This window comes from Poeciliopsis prolifica, unplaced genomic scaffold, assembly GCF_027474105.1.
Source record: "Poeciliopsis prolifica strain line A6 unplaced genomic scaffold, Auburn_PproV2 SCAFFOLD028, whole genome shotgun sequence".
Classification (NCBI taxonomy): domain Eukaryota; kingdom Metazoa; phylum Chordata; class Actinopteri; order Cyprinodontiformes; family Poeciliidae; genus Poeciliopsis; species Poeciliopsis prolifica.
In genome coordinates, this window is record NW_026562403.1 from 4,323,412 (window position 1) to 4,339,843 (window position 16,432).

General features: G+C 39.3%; 2 protein-coding genes across 3 annotated transcripts in view; one reads left to right on the top strand and one right to left on the bottom strand.

Annotated features, from left to right (window-relative positions):
* Positions 1–16,432, bottom strand: part of si:ch211-166a6.5 (clustered mitochondria protein homolog) — a 22,634-nt gene continuing 6,202 nt past the window's right edge. For both annotated transcript variants that reach the window (XM_055048811.1, XM_055048812.1), the window contains exons 2-29: positions 11,231–11,622; positions 9,535–9,644; positions 9,247–9,418; positions 8,546–8,677; positions 8,297–8,451; positions 8,048–8,202; positions 6,739–6,861; positions 6,515–6,647; positions 6,317–6,409; positions 6,047–6,213; positions 5,517–5,696; positions 4,989–5,429; positions 4,823–4,896; positions 4,620–4,724; positions 4,432–4,532; positions 4,184–4,336; positions 4,021–4,083; positions 3,241–3,473; positions 3,068–3,152; positions 2,764–2,917; positions 2,523–2,662; positions 1,885–1,965; positions 1,668–1,793; positions 1,467–1,576; positions 1,293–1,386; positions 1,090–1,215; positions 890–963; positions 1–738 (exon numbers count right to left, since the gene is read on the bottom strand). In XM_055048811.1, coding sequence (XP_054904786.1) covers positions 240–738; positions 890–963; positions 1,090–1,215; positions 1,293–1,386; positions 1,467–1,576; positions 1,668–1,793; positions 1,885–1,965; positions 2,523–2,662; positions 2,764–2,917; positions 3,068–3,152; positions 3,241–3,473; positions 4,021–4,083; positions 4,184–4,336; positions 4,432–4,532; positions 4,620–4,724; positions 4,823–4,896; positions 4,989–5,429; positions 5,517–5,696; positions 6,047–6,213; positions 6,317–6,409; positions 6,515–6,647; positions 6,739–6,861; positions 8,048–8,202; positions 8,297–8,451; positions 8,546–8,677; positions 9,247–9,418; positions 9,535–9,644; positions 11,231–11,279 — 4,128 coding nt within the window. In that variant the 5' untranslated portion in view covers positions 11,280–11,622 and the 3' untranslated portion in view covers positions 1–239. The remainder of the gene's footprint in view (positions 739–889; positions 964–1,089; positions 1,216–1,292; positions 1,387–1,466; positions 1,577–1,667; positions 1,794–1,884; positions 1,966–2,522; positions 2,663–2,763; positions 2,918–3,067; positions 3,153–3,240; positions 3,474–4,020; positions 4,084–4,183; positions 4,337–4,431; positions 4,533–4,619; positions 4,725–4,822; positions 4,897–4,988; positions 5,430–5,516; positions 5,697–6,046; positions 6,214–6,316; positions 6,410–6,514; positions 6,648–6,738; positions 6,862–8,047; positions 8,203–8,296; positions 8,452–8,545; positions 8,678–9,246; positions 9,419–9,534; positions 9,645–11,230; positions 11,623–16,432) is intronic.
* On the top strand, positions 13,800–15,379 carry LOC129371933 (uncharacterized). The gene is made up of 2 exons (XM_055048817.1): positions 13,800–14,661; positions 14,785–15,379. Exons 1-2 carry the CDS (start codon positions 13,837–13,839, stop codon positions 15,112–15,114), a joined length of 1,155 nt encoding a protein of 384 aa, XP_054904792.1. The 5' UTR covers positions 13,800–13,836; the 3' UTR covers positions 15,115–15,379.

The window sequence follows — 16,432 nt, forward strand, 5'->3', positions numbered from 1 at the left end:
GCAAAGTAAAAAGTTTATTTTTGAAACAAAAAAATAAATTGCAGCCAAACAAGTTTCTCACAGCATCCGTGACAGCGAAACATCTCAAACATGAAAGAATACTCGTCTTTGTTAAAAATACCTTCCTGTATTTCCTGTTGTTTTGAACATGTTACGTTTTAAATCCAAGGTTAGTTTCATCTTACAGCAGTGTCTTTAGAAAGCTCGGCCCTACAAGCCTGTGTGTGTTTTCAGTGTTTTCACTCTTCAGCTGCTCCATTAGCAGTGACTCCATTTACTGCCTTGCCTCCAGTTCCATTGCTAGATTTTGAAACGATATCTGCCCAGCTTAGTTTACTACTCATGGCAGATGGGCTGGGAATTGTTTCTACATCTCCATTTATTTCCCTATTTTCCCCCCCTGAAGCTGACTGCATTTCACCACCATTCACTGTCTGGGTTTCTCCATCTGCAACTTCTCCATTAGTATCCACATCAGCTTTCTCTTCATGTTTGCTTCGCTCAGCTGGCTCTACCACATGACCGTTAGCTAAGACACCTGCACTACTGTCGGTAGACATGCTCTCTGCTTCGGTTCCTTTGTCACCAGCTTCCTTCCCATTTTCTTTATCCAAGCTTTTATCTTCTCTGCTAACAAGATTTGAGTTGACAGGCCAGATTGGGAGCTTGAATCCCAGTTCCTTTGCTGCTGCAGCCTTTCGTTCCAGGTGTTTCTGCTTATACTCCTGGAACCTATCACTATAAAAACACAAAGAGATTAAAAATTGGTATTAATAGAAAACCTACAAAATCTTTTTAATAAATCAAACTACAGATTTGTTGCGAGTCATTTTAATAATCGTTTCTTATCTCTGATTTCACACCTTACAGTCTTTAGAAATATATTTACCTGCGTGTAATCCTCCTGATCCCTGTAACTAGAACCATCTGCTCCAGCACAGTTTCAGATGTTGGGCTTAGACACTGAGAGAAGAACATACAACAACCTGAGTATGTTTTTACACCTTTTAGATAATCTATATATATATATATATATATATATATTATATATATATATATATATATATACACACAAGCTCTTACACTTACCTCAACGGTTTGCTCAGCAGACTCACTTCCTGTCTGTCTGAGAGTGCGTTCTACTTTGACTGCCTGCTTGGTGATGGTCCCCAGGAACTCTTTGCTGCAGCTCGTCTGTGGGTGATCTTCTCCAAACTGGAATAGAAAGTTAATTTAAGCAGACAGGCACAAAGAAAATGAGCCCTCTGACGGTTTCTCCCAGAGTTACGAACCAAGGATGTAAAGGCAGAGAGGGCTTCTTTCTCATGTGTCATAGCACTTCTGTAGTCTCCTTTACTGCACATCCACTGGGCCAAGAGGTGGTGGCTGCACAGAAAAAAATGGAAGTAGTAAGTAAACCTACTGAGTTAAAGCCACATTTCCATTGTGAGCTATAATTAACATACCTAAGAGCGGTATGCAGATCAGTGGAGCCGAAAAATGAAGTGTTAAGTTTCAGAGCATTCTTAAGGAACTGCCCTGTTTGATCTTCTGTCAGCACCAGACCAAGACAACTCTACCAGAAAACAAGTAGGGGGAAAAGCTGAACCATGAGCAAAACCTGTGTTTCCTTCTTTGTTAGACTTTAAAAACTTGATTTGACTTACATCTAGTGTTGCGGTGTACGGGTGGTCTTCTCCATGCACCGTCAACATTAGCAGACGAGCTCTGAGAAGACATTTCTGAGCCAGGGCCGTCTCCCCTCCGGCATACGCATACACGGCTAGGAGTGCCTATAAATCACACATCAGTGACAATATTCACACTGTGACAACTCGGATGAGTAAACAGTGATGATAAATATCTACATGGAGCTGTACTCACATATTGCTGTATAGTGTTTGGATGGTCAAAGCCAAGCACCCTCTCACTAATGACCACTGTCTTCAGCTGAATACTTCGAGCCTTAAGGACAAAAAAAAAATCAAGGTCAATCCGGGATTCATGGAACGGTTTCGTCTTGTGGAGCTCAGAATCTGTCAACTGATATTTCCTCTTGAGCTGTGAATCTCTGCTTCTCTGGTAATGCTCTCCTTTCAAGACCTTCCAATTTAGGTGGGCAGCTATGTTTTGCTAGGTCTGCAATTGTGCCATATTTATTTAATGTTTAGATGAAAAGTTTTATGAAACGTTGCATTGGTAAATGTGTATGGATGCTGAAATAAACCTGCACACAGAGGAACTACATTTACTAACTAATTGACAATTCTCAAGGCAATTGTTTGTACATTTCAATTATGCACTGCTTTATGTTGGTTAATTACTTAAAACACCATTAAAGTATGCTTATGTTTGTAATGTGCCAGAAGGTGAAAACATTACAAGAGGATTAATACTTTGTAATGCACAAAGCAACGTTTTAAGTAATCAGCCACAGCTATCCATAACTGGAATACTTTAAAATCTGCTGATACTCTGTCATTACTGTCAGAAGTTGACAGGTTTGGAAGTTGTGAGCGTACCTCAGCTGCTTTCCCCTGTAGGAAAGTGACTTTGGCCAACAAGCTGTTACAGTTACAGGCCTCAGGGTCCAGATCATCACACACTCTGCCATACAGGTAAGTTGCTTCCTTCAGCTGTTCGTGGGCCTGATCTAGCAGACCTACACACCAGAATGGAGGATTCATAAACATAAGAGCCACTCAAAATCATATGTTGAACATACAGTATGCTCAATAGTTTTTTCTTTTCTTAGAGACATACCCTTCTGGATGGAAGTCTGTGCAGCTCGGTATACCTTTGAAGCATCAGCAGTCGGCATTTTGATGTGTTTAACAACAGGAAAGATGTTAAGGATGTCGTCAGGACTGAAAGGCGCTTTGTTCTGGTTCTCCAGGACGAAGTCTCTCAATCTCAGCTGGTGCAGATACAGAGTTCTCAGTGGTGTTTTCAGAGAGTTTATGTTGCTTTCAGGATGTTTCTAATACATGCGTTGTGTCTTATCCTGAATGCATCTTTAGAACTGCAAAGTATTGATTCAAATAAACAAAACTGAATATTTGATTACCTGCACTCCGGTCTTTAAACAGAATTCTCTCAGCAAAGAGACTTTTTGAAGCCCATAGTTCTCCACCAAGTGATTCGGACTTGAACTATGAGAAAAGGGCTGGGGTTAAGCATTAACTTCATCATTGCTTAACACACAAAGGGGGTGAATGAGCGAGGTCTGTGACTTCTCACCCAAGGCAGTCAGAGATATCATATGTTTCAACAGCATCTTGGCAGACCAGATTCCACAGCTCAGCTCCAGTGAGCATGCTCCAGGGCGTGCTCTCGGAGGCCCCGGCCCCACGGCCACGCCTCCGTGACTTTTTCTTAACCTCCTCCCCGACAGGAGAGGGTGTGAAGTGATGAACCAAAAGACAACTGAGGAAATGACTGATGGCTGCAGACAGGCTTGGCACGTCCACACCCTATGCAGACATGAAGAGATGCTGAGCTACACTTTCTGTGGAGAACCACAGAAAATGTTAAAGTACCAGTTGGACGTTTACATGCACTCATCACGGACAGAAACTATCGTATTCATTTTGGGCCATTACTGGTGCAACTCAAGACGTTGTAAGGATGATTCACAACATTTGATAGACATCTGTAGATGTAAGGTGACACCTCAAGTACTGCTTCATTGTGTGACATTATAGGAAAGCAGATATAAATGCAGCCATAATTATTTACCTTCTTTGGAAATATATCTGTCTGATAAAAACAAAGTGATGTTTTAGGCCAAATGATAGTTGTTACATTTGGAGGTAAAATGGGGAAGTCTGCAAGACTCAAATTTAAAGCAGACCGTTGTGAGAAACCTGCAGTATGATACCGAAAATGTTTGACACAAATCAGACTATTGACAGGGAATGAATGTAAACTTCCAACTGGAAAAGTCTTTCACCACCCATCATGTATTAAGGTTTCCAGACATAACTTATTGGAGTTATATTACTGAATGCTGCAAAGTACCTGTAGGAAATGGTTGAACACTCTTTTTGCTGAGCGGGTGAAAATTTCACCTATTGTTGATCTCTGTTTTATATAAAACAGGAGAAAGAAGAACATTATAAAAAAAAAGTCACAATAAGACCATTTTAAATTTGTGAATTAAAGGTGAGGAAACTAAACATACCATTATATGCCTGAGTTGCTCCTTGTGTTCTGACTGGGAAATAGCCTTGACCACGTGCCCCAGGTAGCGGAGGTTGATGCCTCTCTGGTGTAGCGCCTGTCTCAGAGATGCTCCGTCCATCGGCGCCTCATTGCTGTGTAGGCAGGACTGCAACTGTAAACACAATCATTAAAATGTATTATGCACTGATTTTGTTGTCCCAGAGAATTTCCCTGTAGCACAAAATCTGAAACATTGAGGACACGCACAAAGTCTGGTATCTGGTGTGTGATAATGAAAGCTGCAGCTTCTCTCAGCAACTTCTCCTGCAGGTTTGTTGACGCACTCTCAGAGGAAGGAAAACTTATTCCTGAATGTAAAACACAAGAAATGTATGCTCCAGTAAACATTTATTGTCTGTCTGTTGTTTCTGAGAAGGTATAGTTCAAGTGTATACCTGGAGAGAAAACATTTGGGTTAAAGCGCATCTCAAAGATGATGTCACTGACGGAGCCTACGTCTCTGCATGCAGCTCGTACGGCATCTGTCGCTCGAGAGTCACCTGGGAAAAAGTAATATTAGTCCACAATTAAAACGTGTGCTTCGTGTTAAACAGGATTTAAATGTTCTTTCACAAGGATGTGCTGAAACACTCCTTACAAGCTGTTGCACATTCTTCAAATCCTCCATTTTCATCCATCTTCTCCTTCACACGTTGGGTAAACTGACAATGTCTGACAATAAACAAAGAATATTAAACTTAATAATAATAATAATAAATAAAGTTATGACTGAATGTAAAAGTTTTCTTTCACATTGGACTCACTTGTGCTGAATGAAAGCCTGCACCAGCTCTGGCCTCAGCCTACAGAGACTGTGAGGAAACCTCTTTGGAAGCCCAGAAGTGCTCTGATAATTCTCTGGCCAACCTTGTTTCTCATTCCTGTTGCTCTTTTCCTCATTCTCTTCGCAGCTTTTGCTGCTCTCTTCCTCCCCAGCAGCTGTCTGACTTTGTGTTTCCTCCTCTGGACAGAAATTGGCATCAACTGGGAAGCTTCTGAATACATCTAGCAGGTAGAACCTCCCATCAGCCCCCAGCAGGCCCTGAGCGTCCAGGGAGGTGAACAGAGGCACCTGGTGACCCTTGGGGGCCACAACAACATGTCTCTGGATGAACAGACTTTTGGCGGCTTGAGCCAATAAGGCTAGCAGCCGTCTGCGTTGACGGGATTCTTGGGGCCCTGCGTTCACCCCGTAAAGCAAACCTCTGAGGAGAGAAGAAGAAACAGATTTAGCTGCAAATGGACAATAGAAGTCTCACACAGTTCAAATATAGGTCACAGGTCAGACGTACCCTGAAGCAGGAGAATCTTTTTGGTCCTGCTCTGAGCTTTCAAACCCGGGGGCCAGACCCTGGGCCGACAGACGCACTCCTCTGTAGTCCACGATGGCTGTGGGTAAAGTATGCAGCCCCTGCAGCCCCTCTAAGTCACTGTAAGCCTGCACGCATTTAAGCTCCAACCTCTGAGCTGCCCTGCAAGCAGATCAGAAAATACTAAAATAATTTTTAAAAAAATCCATTAGAAACCCCTGCCCAAGTTGTAAAATGCCTCGACATAAATTCATCTTTTTTAACAATAATACGGTATAATGCCACACTAAATATTTCATTACTGTAAGGAAGCTAAATATCTCCAAAGCTCACTTTTAGAGAACTGCAGCAAAGAGTCTCATCTCAGGTTGTACGAGTTTGAATAACAATTTATTCTGCTGTTTTTATGCAAATCTTTGCAAGGAGTGACAGCAATTGTGGAGTCTGCATAAATATACAGTTTTGTGCATCTTCTCTCCCATGTATGCAAAAAGACTTTAGACTTTTATTACCTGCGACCTCTCTCACCACCAAACGCTGGACTTGCGGCCCCCTGACTCATGAACAGGCCTCTCCAAAGGAATGCTGGGTCCTCAGGGTTTCCATTTACCGGCTCAACAAATCCATCTACAACCGTCTCAGCTGCCTGCATAACAGTCCTTACAAAAGCACTGTTAACCTGAGGCGAGAGTGAAAAAGAGGAGGACCGACAAAGGAATCCAGAAAGATATAGAAACTGGACTTCTGTCATGAGCAAAAAAATTCACTGGCTTATTTCTTACTTGTAGCAAAACTTTGTCTCTCTGCAGCCTTTCTTCCAGACTCCCCTGGGAAAGATTTCTGGCCGCTTGTAACTCCTCATTCCAGTCTGGAGCCTACAGGTGAGACCCACAAAGCTGCTTAGACTTGGTTTATTTATGTTTTATGCAATATATACACAATTAAAATCAACAGCAAACCACTGCTGTGTGGTATATAACCTGTGCTGCCGCCTGCTCATCCACCCCCAATCTACTGAAGGTGTTCTTGTGGAGACGAGAGGCGCAGGGAGGTCCGAGCCAGCACAGCGTGTGGTAAGGAGTGGGCATTGCCTCTACTGGTGGCTGTGGTGGCCTGAAGAATGAGAGGCATTATGCAGATTCACATCCATCACACTCAGCCACAGCAGTTCTTACAGCATCCAGTGGTATTTAATATTACTTACCTGTTTTTGAGTGTGGTAAAGGCTTGTTTGAAAGTAGGACTGACATGACACAGCAAGTCGGTGAGACAGTGACAGACTGGAGTAGACTGCGCAGGACGAGGGTCAAATATATCATGGGTAGACCTAAACATTAAAAAAATAAATATGAAACGTTAAAACTGTTCATTTGCAAAAATGAACATCCATCCATATAGTGCGTATATGGACGGATGTACATGCAGTGTCCAACAAAGCCAGATATATCCTTAGAACATTTGCGCATGTCATTTTAAGGAATAATTGCTAAATGAAAATAAATTGATTCATGGTTTTCAGATTGTTTTTCCAAACAGAAATCTGGTCATTTTGGCAAGTCCCTAAAGCAATATTTTATTCAATCACTGCTGCAAATCTTTCTAAGTATATCTACCAAATTTTCACATGTAAAAACTAAAATTGCTGCCCATTCGTCTTTGCAAAATATGTCCAACTTAGTGAGACTGAATCGCCTTTACAAAAAGTCTCAGTAAATTTTCTCTGGACCATGACCTGGAAATACTTTGATCTACTGTCATGTTGTAGCACTGGCAGTGTTTTAGTGTCCTGTCCTGTGGGAAAGGGAACTTCCTCTCCAGACTCAAGTGTTATCCAGCTTCTAAAATATTTTTCTTTCAGCACTCTCCGAAATGCTGAATTAATGGCGAAGCTCCATGAGAATTATCACTGAAATCTTTGCAGCTTCTCTAATTAATGCTGTCCTTGTCTGGCTTGTTAGTTTAGATAATCACTAATCTCCTTGTACGGTTTGCAGACATGTCATCCTTTTTCTACTTTCAATCCATGCTTTACGCAGCTTTTCATAACATTTCAAAGCCTGGGATATTGTTTTATAACCTTACTGTGCGTTAAGCTTCTCCTTCTTTCTGACTTGTCTTAAGTGTTCCTCACTCTTCACGATACTTTGTGCTCAACTATGTTGTCTAACACTGAAGAATTAACGTAACTGATATTATTGGCAAAAGCTACACACAGGTGAATTCTATTTACTAATGTTTGTATTTAGTATAATCAAAGTAAATATGACTGAACACAAATAAATGCACACCGGACATTTTAAAAACTGCATTCTTTTCTCCAACTTCACGATTACCGGTTTGTGTTATTAATAACACCCACCACCCAAAAAAACCTGAAACATGTTTGTTATTTAAAAAAAAAAAACATGGTATATTTTTGCATAATAATATTGCTCTAGTATCAAAACACTTAGTTATTTAATTATTGCTGTCAAGTCAGAAAATAAGACAATTTCTGTTGTAACTGTGCTCACCTGTTCAGGAAGAAACCTTTGGGACAAGATGTGATATCACAATGCCGACCCTCTATTGTCACCACTGTCAAGTACATGAAGTCTCCCTGCAGCTTCCTGTGTCCTGGTGGGGGGTGCCAGCAGCTGAGGGACAAGTCCTTCAGGTAACTGGGGGGCTGTTGAAACACAGATAAAGAGGAAAATGTTAAACTTGTGTTTTCTTTGGGTCAAACAAGTCAAATTCCCAGATAGACTCTGGTATGAATCCACCTCTGGCTGAGAACTGTGTGGCAGCAGAGCCATAAGGGGTCTTTCTGAGGAGCCAGGCAAGAGGTACTCAGGTGGGGGTCCATTCTGGTTGGCTGATTCTCCCTTTGAATTGCTTAATGAACGCTTCAGGCTCTTTCCATTTGGTAGGCTCGAGTCTGTAGTAGGGGCAGAGAGAGAGATTTCAGTATGAGTCAGAAACCATTTAGTGTTGCCTTCACCTTTCAGTGGGCTGTTTCTTTGTGCATTTACCAGGTGTGTGTGTGAGTGTCTCCAGTACGCTTGGTGATTGTCCTTCTCTCAGTGCATCGTGAGGTCCGGACGCTCTCAGCAGCTCCACAACCTGAGCCAAGTGGACCCTGGCGGAGTGGGACGTATAAGGCTCTGCGGAGACATGCATTAGTTAGCATCCAGTGTAGCCTGACCGTCTTTATGAAAGTCACAGTGATGTGGGAAAGGTCTGCTGAACCTGTGAAATGAACAACATTGCTAACAAAGCATCCAGAACATTGTGGTGAGCAGATGGTTGAGTTTAAGTCTTAGTTTAAGTCTAACCTTTTAATAATAACATTAATCCATTTTATGTACCCTTGTACCCTTCTGTACCTGTCTCTTCTTAAGCAAGAGCAGTTAGTAAGTCTTTTGGAGTATCTGCCTAAAAGCTTTCGACATCTCGAACCTGTATTTTCTGCCCCTTCTGCTTTGCAACATAGCTTAAATTCAGTTAGACTTATTGGGGAGCTCAAATTTAAAACAGTGGATTTAAGGAGACTTCATTTATATGCAAAATGTCAAAAAGTTCATGGGGTGAGGATATTTTTAAAATACTGATGTAAGATACTAACCAGCAAAAGGACAAATATGTCATGTCACTAGATTTAATCATTACTCAATCGTGCAGCTACAGCGTGAACTCACAGCGAGAAGAAACAAAGTGAAATAAAAGAGTATACCTTCCACCAGGCGAATGAGAGCTCCGGCTTTAAGGCCCTTGATGCTTTGCAGATCGGAGTGGGGATCCAGTGTTGTCCCAGCTAGAGATAGAGACAAGTTCGAACGTGGGCACACCTCATTCCTTGACAGCAAGGCCATTATTGCATCTTGAACGAGCCAAAATGCATTCACCTACACAGAACAAACACAGAATGGATCTCAAAACATGAACACAAAATAAATTTGTGGGTTATGGATGAGGGTGAAAGTAAAATGCCGTCTCGCCTCTCTCACTGTTGTTTTTGTACCTGCAGTTCAAACGACTCGACTCCTGCTCCTTGGATCTTCACAGGAAACGCTGTGCCCTCATCTTGTTTGATATCAACAGCATCATCTCCGCTGGCTGCACTGATTACATCTATTATACGGAGAGAAACCAAACTAACTGTGAATAATTACAGTGTCTGTAGAAACAGGAGAAAATGATGGAAACTTTCTTCTGGAAAATACCTGGATAATTGTATCAAAAGATAACTTGAATACAATGAGAAGATGTGCTCTGATTTTATCAGTGCGTTTATGTTTTGTTTATCAAGACCTTTTCAAAAATCCCCGTCAGCTAGCTTGAAGAGTCTTAATGAAAAAAATAGGAAGAGAAGAACATGCCAAGAAGAAGATAAATGGGGCGTAGCTACTGATTTACACTCACATGTAGAACCAGAGGCAAAGCAGGACTCAGCGTGTTCCCCAAACTGATCTGTGACTAAACCTGTTGCATTTGCCTGCTGGTCTTGATGTCATCTCCAGGTGAAATGACAACCACACCCAGATCTGACATCAGCAGACAGTACAGTGTAACGAGAGACACAAAAAGTTTGACTTCTTCCATTCAATACTGAAGGCCCACAACACCAACAAATCCTGATCTATGTGTGATTACTGTTCTCCTTACTACAGTAGATTATCTGCTCATGCTGTCAATCTGGATCTGCTTTACTACTGGAAAGCTTCCAGTCAACAAGTGGCCGCTATTGGCTGGAGGAACGCGCCTCCCCTGTGGTAGCTAAGAAGGCATCCTTTATTTTCTCTACAGGAGTTGCTACTTCATTTTAACAGGAAAAAAAAAGGCTTCTTTGAGAGCCTCATTTCAGTTTCTAAAACAGTAGTTTTCATTTTACCAAAATGTGTCATTTTTTGCTCAGATTGGAGCAACTTAGAAATTTGACACATATAAGTGAAAAACTGCTAATAACACCGTGGTTAAAGATGTTTAAAAAAAACGTCTGTAATTTGGAAACATGGCTCTGATTGTTATTTTTTTATGCATGAATGATCTATAAGTTGGTGTTAAATTGCTTGACAAACACTCCTCTGCATGGTCAACTTTGAGAGACGTTCTAAAAGCTTCGAAGAATTGAGATCACTTTTAAAGATTATAAGAAAGTTTAAAATATCATAAACAAACTAATACAAAACCACATTGTCATTTACGTGTAATTGGAAAAACACAAAGCGTCCAGGTAATTAAATTCGCCACCTTTCAGTTTTATTGTGGTGACAACATTTATTTTTTTACAGGAAAAAGTTTGACTCAGTCTAATTTGGAGATGAGCCAACACACACTGAACCCTAATTCAATCATTCAACTCTGTAAAAAGGGGAGTGGCAAATGTTGAGAAAGGCGAAGAAGTCACACTGGAGAGCATTGCTCCTTCTTCTCATAATAAATCTACTCTTTGAAATTGTTATAACTAGATTGTTACAGTATTATAAGGGGGGTAGCCATTTTGTAAGGAATGTGTCAGGATCAGGAATGCTCTAAAACCAGAAAAAATGAACTGCACTTTCCCCAAGCAGCTAGAAAGTTAGCACCAGCCATGTTAGAGCGTCAGTGCTGTGCCAGATCTCCCACCCTACTTCCACACATTCTTCTCGAAGGAGAAGAATCCACTAAACGGAAAAGAAGGGACAAGAGAAAAACCTGTGATTACAGGGATTACTCACCAGTTTTGACATGATTCCTTCCTCCTCCTTTCTTCAGTTTGTCCTTCATGGCTGGGAGTTTTACTTCTTTGTTACTCCCTAAAAAAGTCTTGTCTAAAAACTGCTAGAGCAAAAGAGAGCAGAGAAAAGAGGGTTTGATTTGTGCAGCTGGACTGTATGTGTGAGAGAGAGAGTCCAGCGGAGTGAAAGTGAACGGCTCACTGTTCAGGACTGTGACTCATGCACCTCTTTACAAGGCAAACTCAACTTATCTGTTCCCAGTGTGCAAAAAAGGCCACACCCTCTTCTTGCTCCACAGACTGCCTCAAAAACTTTGCTGGCCTGGGTGTGTCTTTGTTGTAACTTCCCTCACTCTTCCTCCCTGAGGCATGTTTCACTCCTCCCCTATAAGCCTGCAAAGCAGAAGAGAAAATAGTGCACAAAGCTTTTGACATATTCAGCTTTTATGTTGCTGTTGAGTTTTGAAAGTCATTTCAATTTGTCGGAAGAAGACATAATGCAGTAAGACACATCTATTTAAACAAAGCAGCTGTAATGTATCTTTCAAACTGCATGAATCCTTCCGCTGTAACATGAAGTTGATCCACCATGCTGCACTGTTCGATAGGTCAGTTTGCAGAAAATACAACAAGACATGGTTGAACTTCCACAGATGGGTGTATCTCTGTGTGATGCGGTTTCTTGTGATTGTGTCGTGTACAACTCCTACTACGTTATGTTTCATCACACACATACTTGAGAGTATCTCAGTTTAAACAAAACCGATGATGTGTGGGTTACAAATGTCACCTGTCTGTTATCACTGGTATCCGACAAAGTAAACTTGAATAATGCAGAAGTAGAGCAGGGCGTTGTCTAAATTAGCTCTAGTTGTAGGACAGGTAAATCGAGACCAGACCAAGTTACAAAAAAAAAAAAAAAAAAAAAAAAAACTAATTAGACTAAGGTTTATTAACCTCATGACATCTATGCTGAGCATGGAAATGACTGTGCCAGGGGTGCTTCCATAAAGATATAAAAGTTCCCAGATGGGGGAGGAAAATTAAGGGGTGGCAGAATTTAAATAGTTGTATTATTCTGTCATTGATCGTACGGCACAAGCCCTAAATTATTCACACCTGGAGAAGCTGAGAAGGGAACAAAAGATTAGAGTGATGACAAGTAGGCATTTCAAATACTTAAAAATCTCTGCAAAAGACAAGTCATCAAGAAAACCAGTGGAAATATCCAAAAGTTGCTTAGCAATTAAAAGTATTTGAGTGAGGCTTTCCATTAGTTATTGAGATAGCATAAATAATTATTGACATGCCATCTTTTGTTAAGATATATGTTAAAAAGAGGAAATATATTATTTCTATTGTCTCATAAGATACCCCTGTGTCATTTTTACTCAGAATGTGCTTAAGCCATTCTATGTCAGTTTTTTTTTCTGTTTAGTTATGACTTTTCACAAATAGAGAACTCTTACAAAAGTATTTGTAACATTTTGAAAAAAACAAACAAAAAACAACTGCACGGTGGCCTAAACGAATTAAATGTTATTGTTAAGACTATTTCTAGTTGATAAATATATTTCAGGGTCACATAGCCATCCTTATAGTGGACTTCATCATCTGTATTTATTTCAAAGAGAATATGCCCATCAAGGTGAAGTAAATTACTCAAACTACAACATGAAATGACAAAATAAATCTGAATAAATTACTTAACCCATTAATCCCACAATTCTCTTTCCTAAACTTGAAACTGTCAAGTGTTGTCCAGCAATTTGGCTCTTCTCCTTTGTACATTCACTCTTTGCTTTTACTTCACAAATTATGTAGCCCGTTTTTGTTAAATTAAATCAAATTATCTCATTATAATGAGATAGTATCTCATTATAATGAGATAGTATCTCATTATAATGAGATAGTATCTCAAAATAATGAGATACTATCTCAAAATAATGAGATAGTATCTCATTATAATGAGATACTATCTCATTATTTTGAGATAGTATCTCATTATAATGAGATAGCATCTCAAAATAATGAGATAGTATCTCATTATAATGAGATAGTATCTCAAAATAATGAGATAGTATCTCATTATAATGAGATACTATCTCAAAATAATGAGATAGTATCTCATTATAATGAGATAGTATCATTATAATGAGATACTATCTCAAAATAATGAGATAGTATCTCATTATAATGAGATAGTATCTCATTATAATGAGATAGCATCAAATAATGAGATAGTATCTCATTATAATGAGATAGTATCTCATTATAATGAGATAGTATCTCATTATAATGAGATACTATCTCAAAATAATGAGATAGTATCTCATTATAATGAGATAGTATCTCATTATAATGAGATAATATCTCAAAATAATGAGATAGTATCTCATTATAATGAGATACTATCTCATTATTTTGAGATAGTATCTCATTATAATGAGATACTATCTCATTATTTTGAGATACTATCTCATTATAATGAGATAGTATCTCAAAATAATGAGATAGTATCTCATTATAATGAGATAGTATCTCATTATAATGAGATAACTTGAGTTGGCCCTATAGTTTGAAATATGCTCAGCTTGATAGAAAGAAATGGATATTGATAACATCATTGAGCAATACTTCAGAAGTGGTTTTACTAATCTTGAAATTTTGGGAGTTTTGGAAGAAACCCATAATGTCAAATTAAGTCTCCGGACGCTGGAGAGAAGACTGCAAAAGAAGCGCCTTTGGCGTAGAAAAAATAAGACAGATGTTGCAGAAGTGGCCTCTTTTATAGAGCATCAACTACAAGGATCTGGGAGACAGCACGGCTACAGGTGGATGCACCAGAAATGTTGGATGGCTGGCATAGTCACAGACAGAGAAACAGTACGTCTTTTGATGCGCCTATTGGATCCCAACCGGGTTGACCTGCGTGCACAAAATCGCTTGAGACGACGCTTATATGTCAGTCGGGGACCAAACTATGTCTGGCACATCGATGGGTACGATAAATTAAAGCCTTATGGGATATGTATTAATGGATGCATAGATGGCTTTTCAAGGAAAATGATCTGGCTCGAAGCATATAAGACTAATAGTGATCCTCACATTATTGCTGGCTATTTCATTGACGCTGTGATGGAGTATAATGGATTTCCTCAAAAGATACGAATGGATCATGGCACAGAGAACACTTATGTGGCAGCGATGCAAAGATTTCTGCACAACACCGAGAATGAAAATGGTTTTGACTCTGTTATTCTCGGTCCGAGTACAGGAAATCAAAGGATAGAGCGATGGTGGTGCACTTTAAGAAGTGAATGTACCCAGTTTTGGATGGAACATTTCGACCAGCTTAAAGCTGATGGCTATTTTGTTGACAGTTTTCTGGACAAATCACTGATCCAGTTTTGCTTCTTACAAACAATACAGGTACTATAAATTTACTTCTTACTTTTAGCACACAAATTTGAAATAAGTTACAAATAATACAGAAGCATGAATTTTTTTTTAACAACTATTTTATTTTATTTTTTTCAATTTTTTTTCATACAGATGGAGCTGGATGAAGTTGTTCATACATGGAATGACCATCGAATACGATCTACAAATAATCCTCGGGCTCCTCCTGGTCGTCCCACATTAATGCATGGTGTTCCCAACCTGTATGGGGTTCCAAACTTTTTACAGTCTGCTAATCTAACAAAGCTGGAAATATGTGTAGAAGAATGTCATTTCAAGGACTTTCCCTGTGATGTCGATGTATTTCACTTATGCACTGAACTCATGACAGAGCACAGACTGGTAATGACAGATGATGTATATGAAATTACTAATCTTTATGTAAGACTCCGCCAAATGATCAGTGATGGGCTGAGGGAATAGTTTCTCTAAATCGCCCAGGTTAACAAGTCAGATATTATGTCAGTATGTCCTGTGTAAACATTGCGATTGTAAAACTTAAATGCATGAATGAGTTACAATTTGTTTCTATGGTTTATTTAAAAACACTAATACATTTTAGTTTCCTTCAACATTGAGGTCAAGGTCAATCTACTAATTTCTATGTATTAAATCTTCTTTATTATTGCAAAAATACAAGCCTCTTCTTCAAAACAGCACTAAATAGTGGCAGCATTTGCAGGTTCTCTGTTTTCTTACCCTTACTTAGTCGGGGAAAGTGTTATATGTACAAGGCAATGTTTTAATCATGTTATTACTAACAGATAACCATTTGTGACAATTTTCCTACCAACATGATTGTTTGCAGTTGGTATTAATTCGATAAGAGTACAAATGTTGTCATTACTCTTGACATACAGTACAGACCAAAGTTTGGACTCACCTTTTCATTCAATGAGTTTCCTTTATTTTCATGACTATTGACATTGTAGATTCACACTGAAGGCATCAAACTATGAATTAACACATGTGGAAATATGGACTAAACCAGGTGTGTCAAACTCATTTTTGTTTTGGGCCAAATCAAGATCATGAAGGCTCTTAAAGGGCTGGTTGTGCCAGAATGAGTTGATAAAACCTGTTCACAAACGGTTAATATGTCAATGAATTCTTAAAATTACATAATATTATTGAAGATTTCCCTTCAGGAACTTATAATAATGTGACTGTTTATTTACTCGCTGTATAAATCATGGACTATAATCATACATCAACTAAATACTCAAGAAATTGGAGGGATTGGTTGATATAAATTGGCAGTAAACAGATAAAAAACTGCATTGATAGGATTGATAATATAATATTTATTCACACTTAGTGTTTAGTGTAGTCTGTGGAGGGCCACATAAAAAAGCTACGGCGGGCCGGATTTGGCCCCAGGGCCTTGAGTTTGACACGTGTACTAAACCAAAAAAGTGTAAACCAACTGAAAATGTGCCTTATATTGTAGTTTCTTCAAAAGTAGCAACCTTTTGCTGTGATTACTGCAAAAGGTAAATATGATTAATGCAAATCACAGTAATCACAGACGACCTCTTGATAAGCTTCAAGAGGTCATCACCTGAATGGTTTTCACCTCACAGGTGTGACCTGTCAGGTTAGTAAATGAGCTTTCTTGCAGGTTGTGTCCAAATTTTTGGTCTGTACCGTATATATGTTTTTCAGTATTATGGCCAATAAATATGTTTACAGTGCAACAGCAAAATATAAACAGACCCTACACTTTATTCAAAATATATTT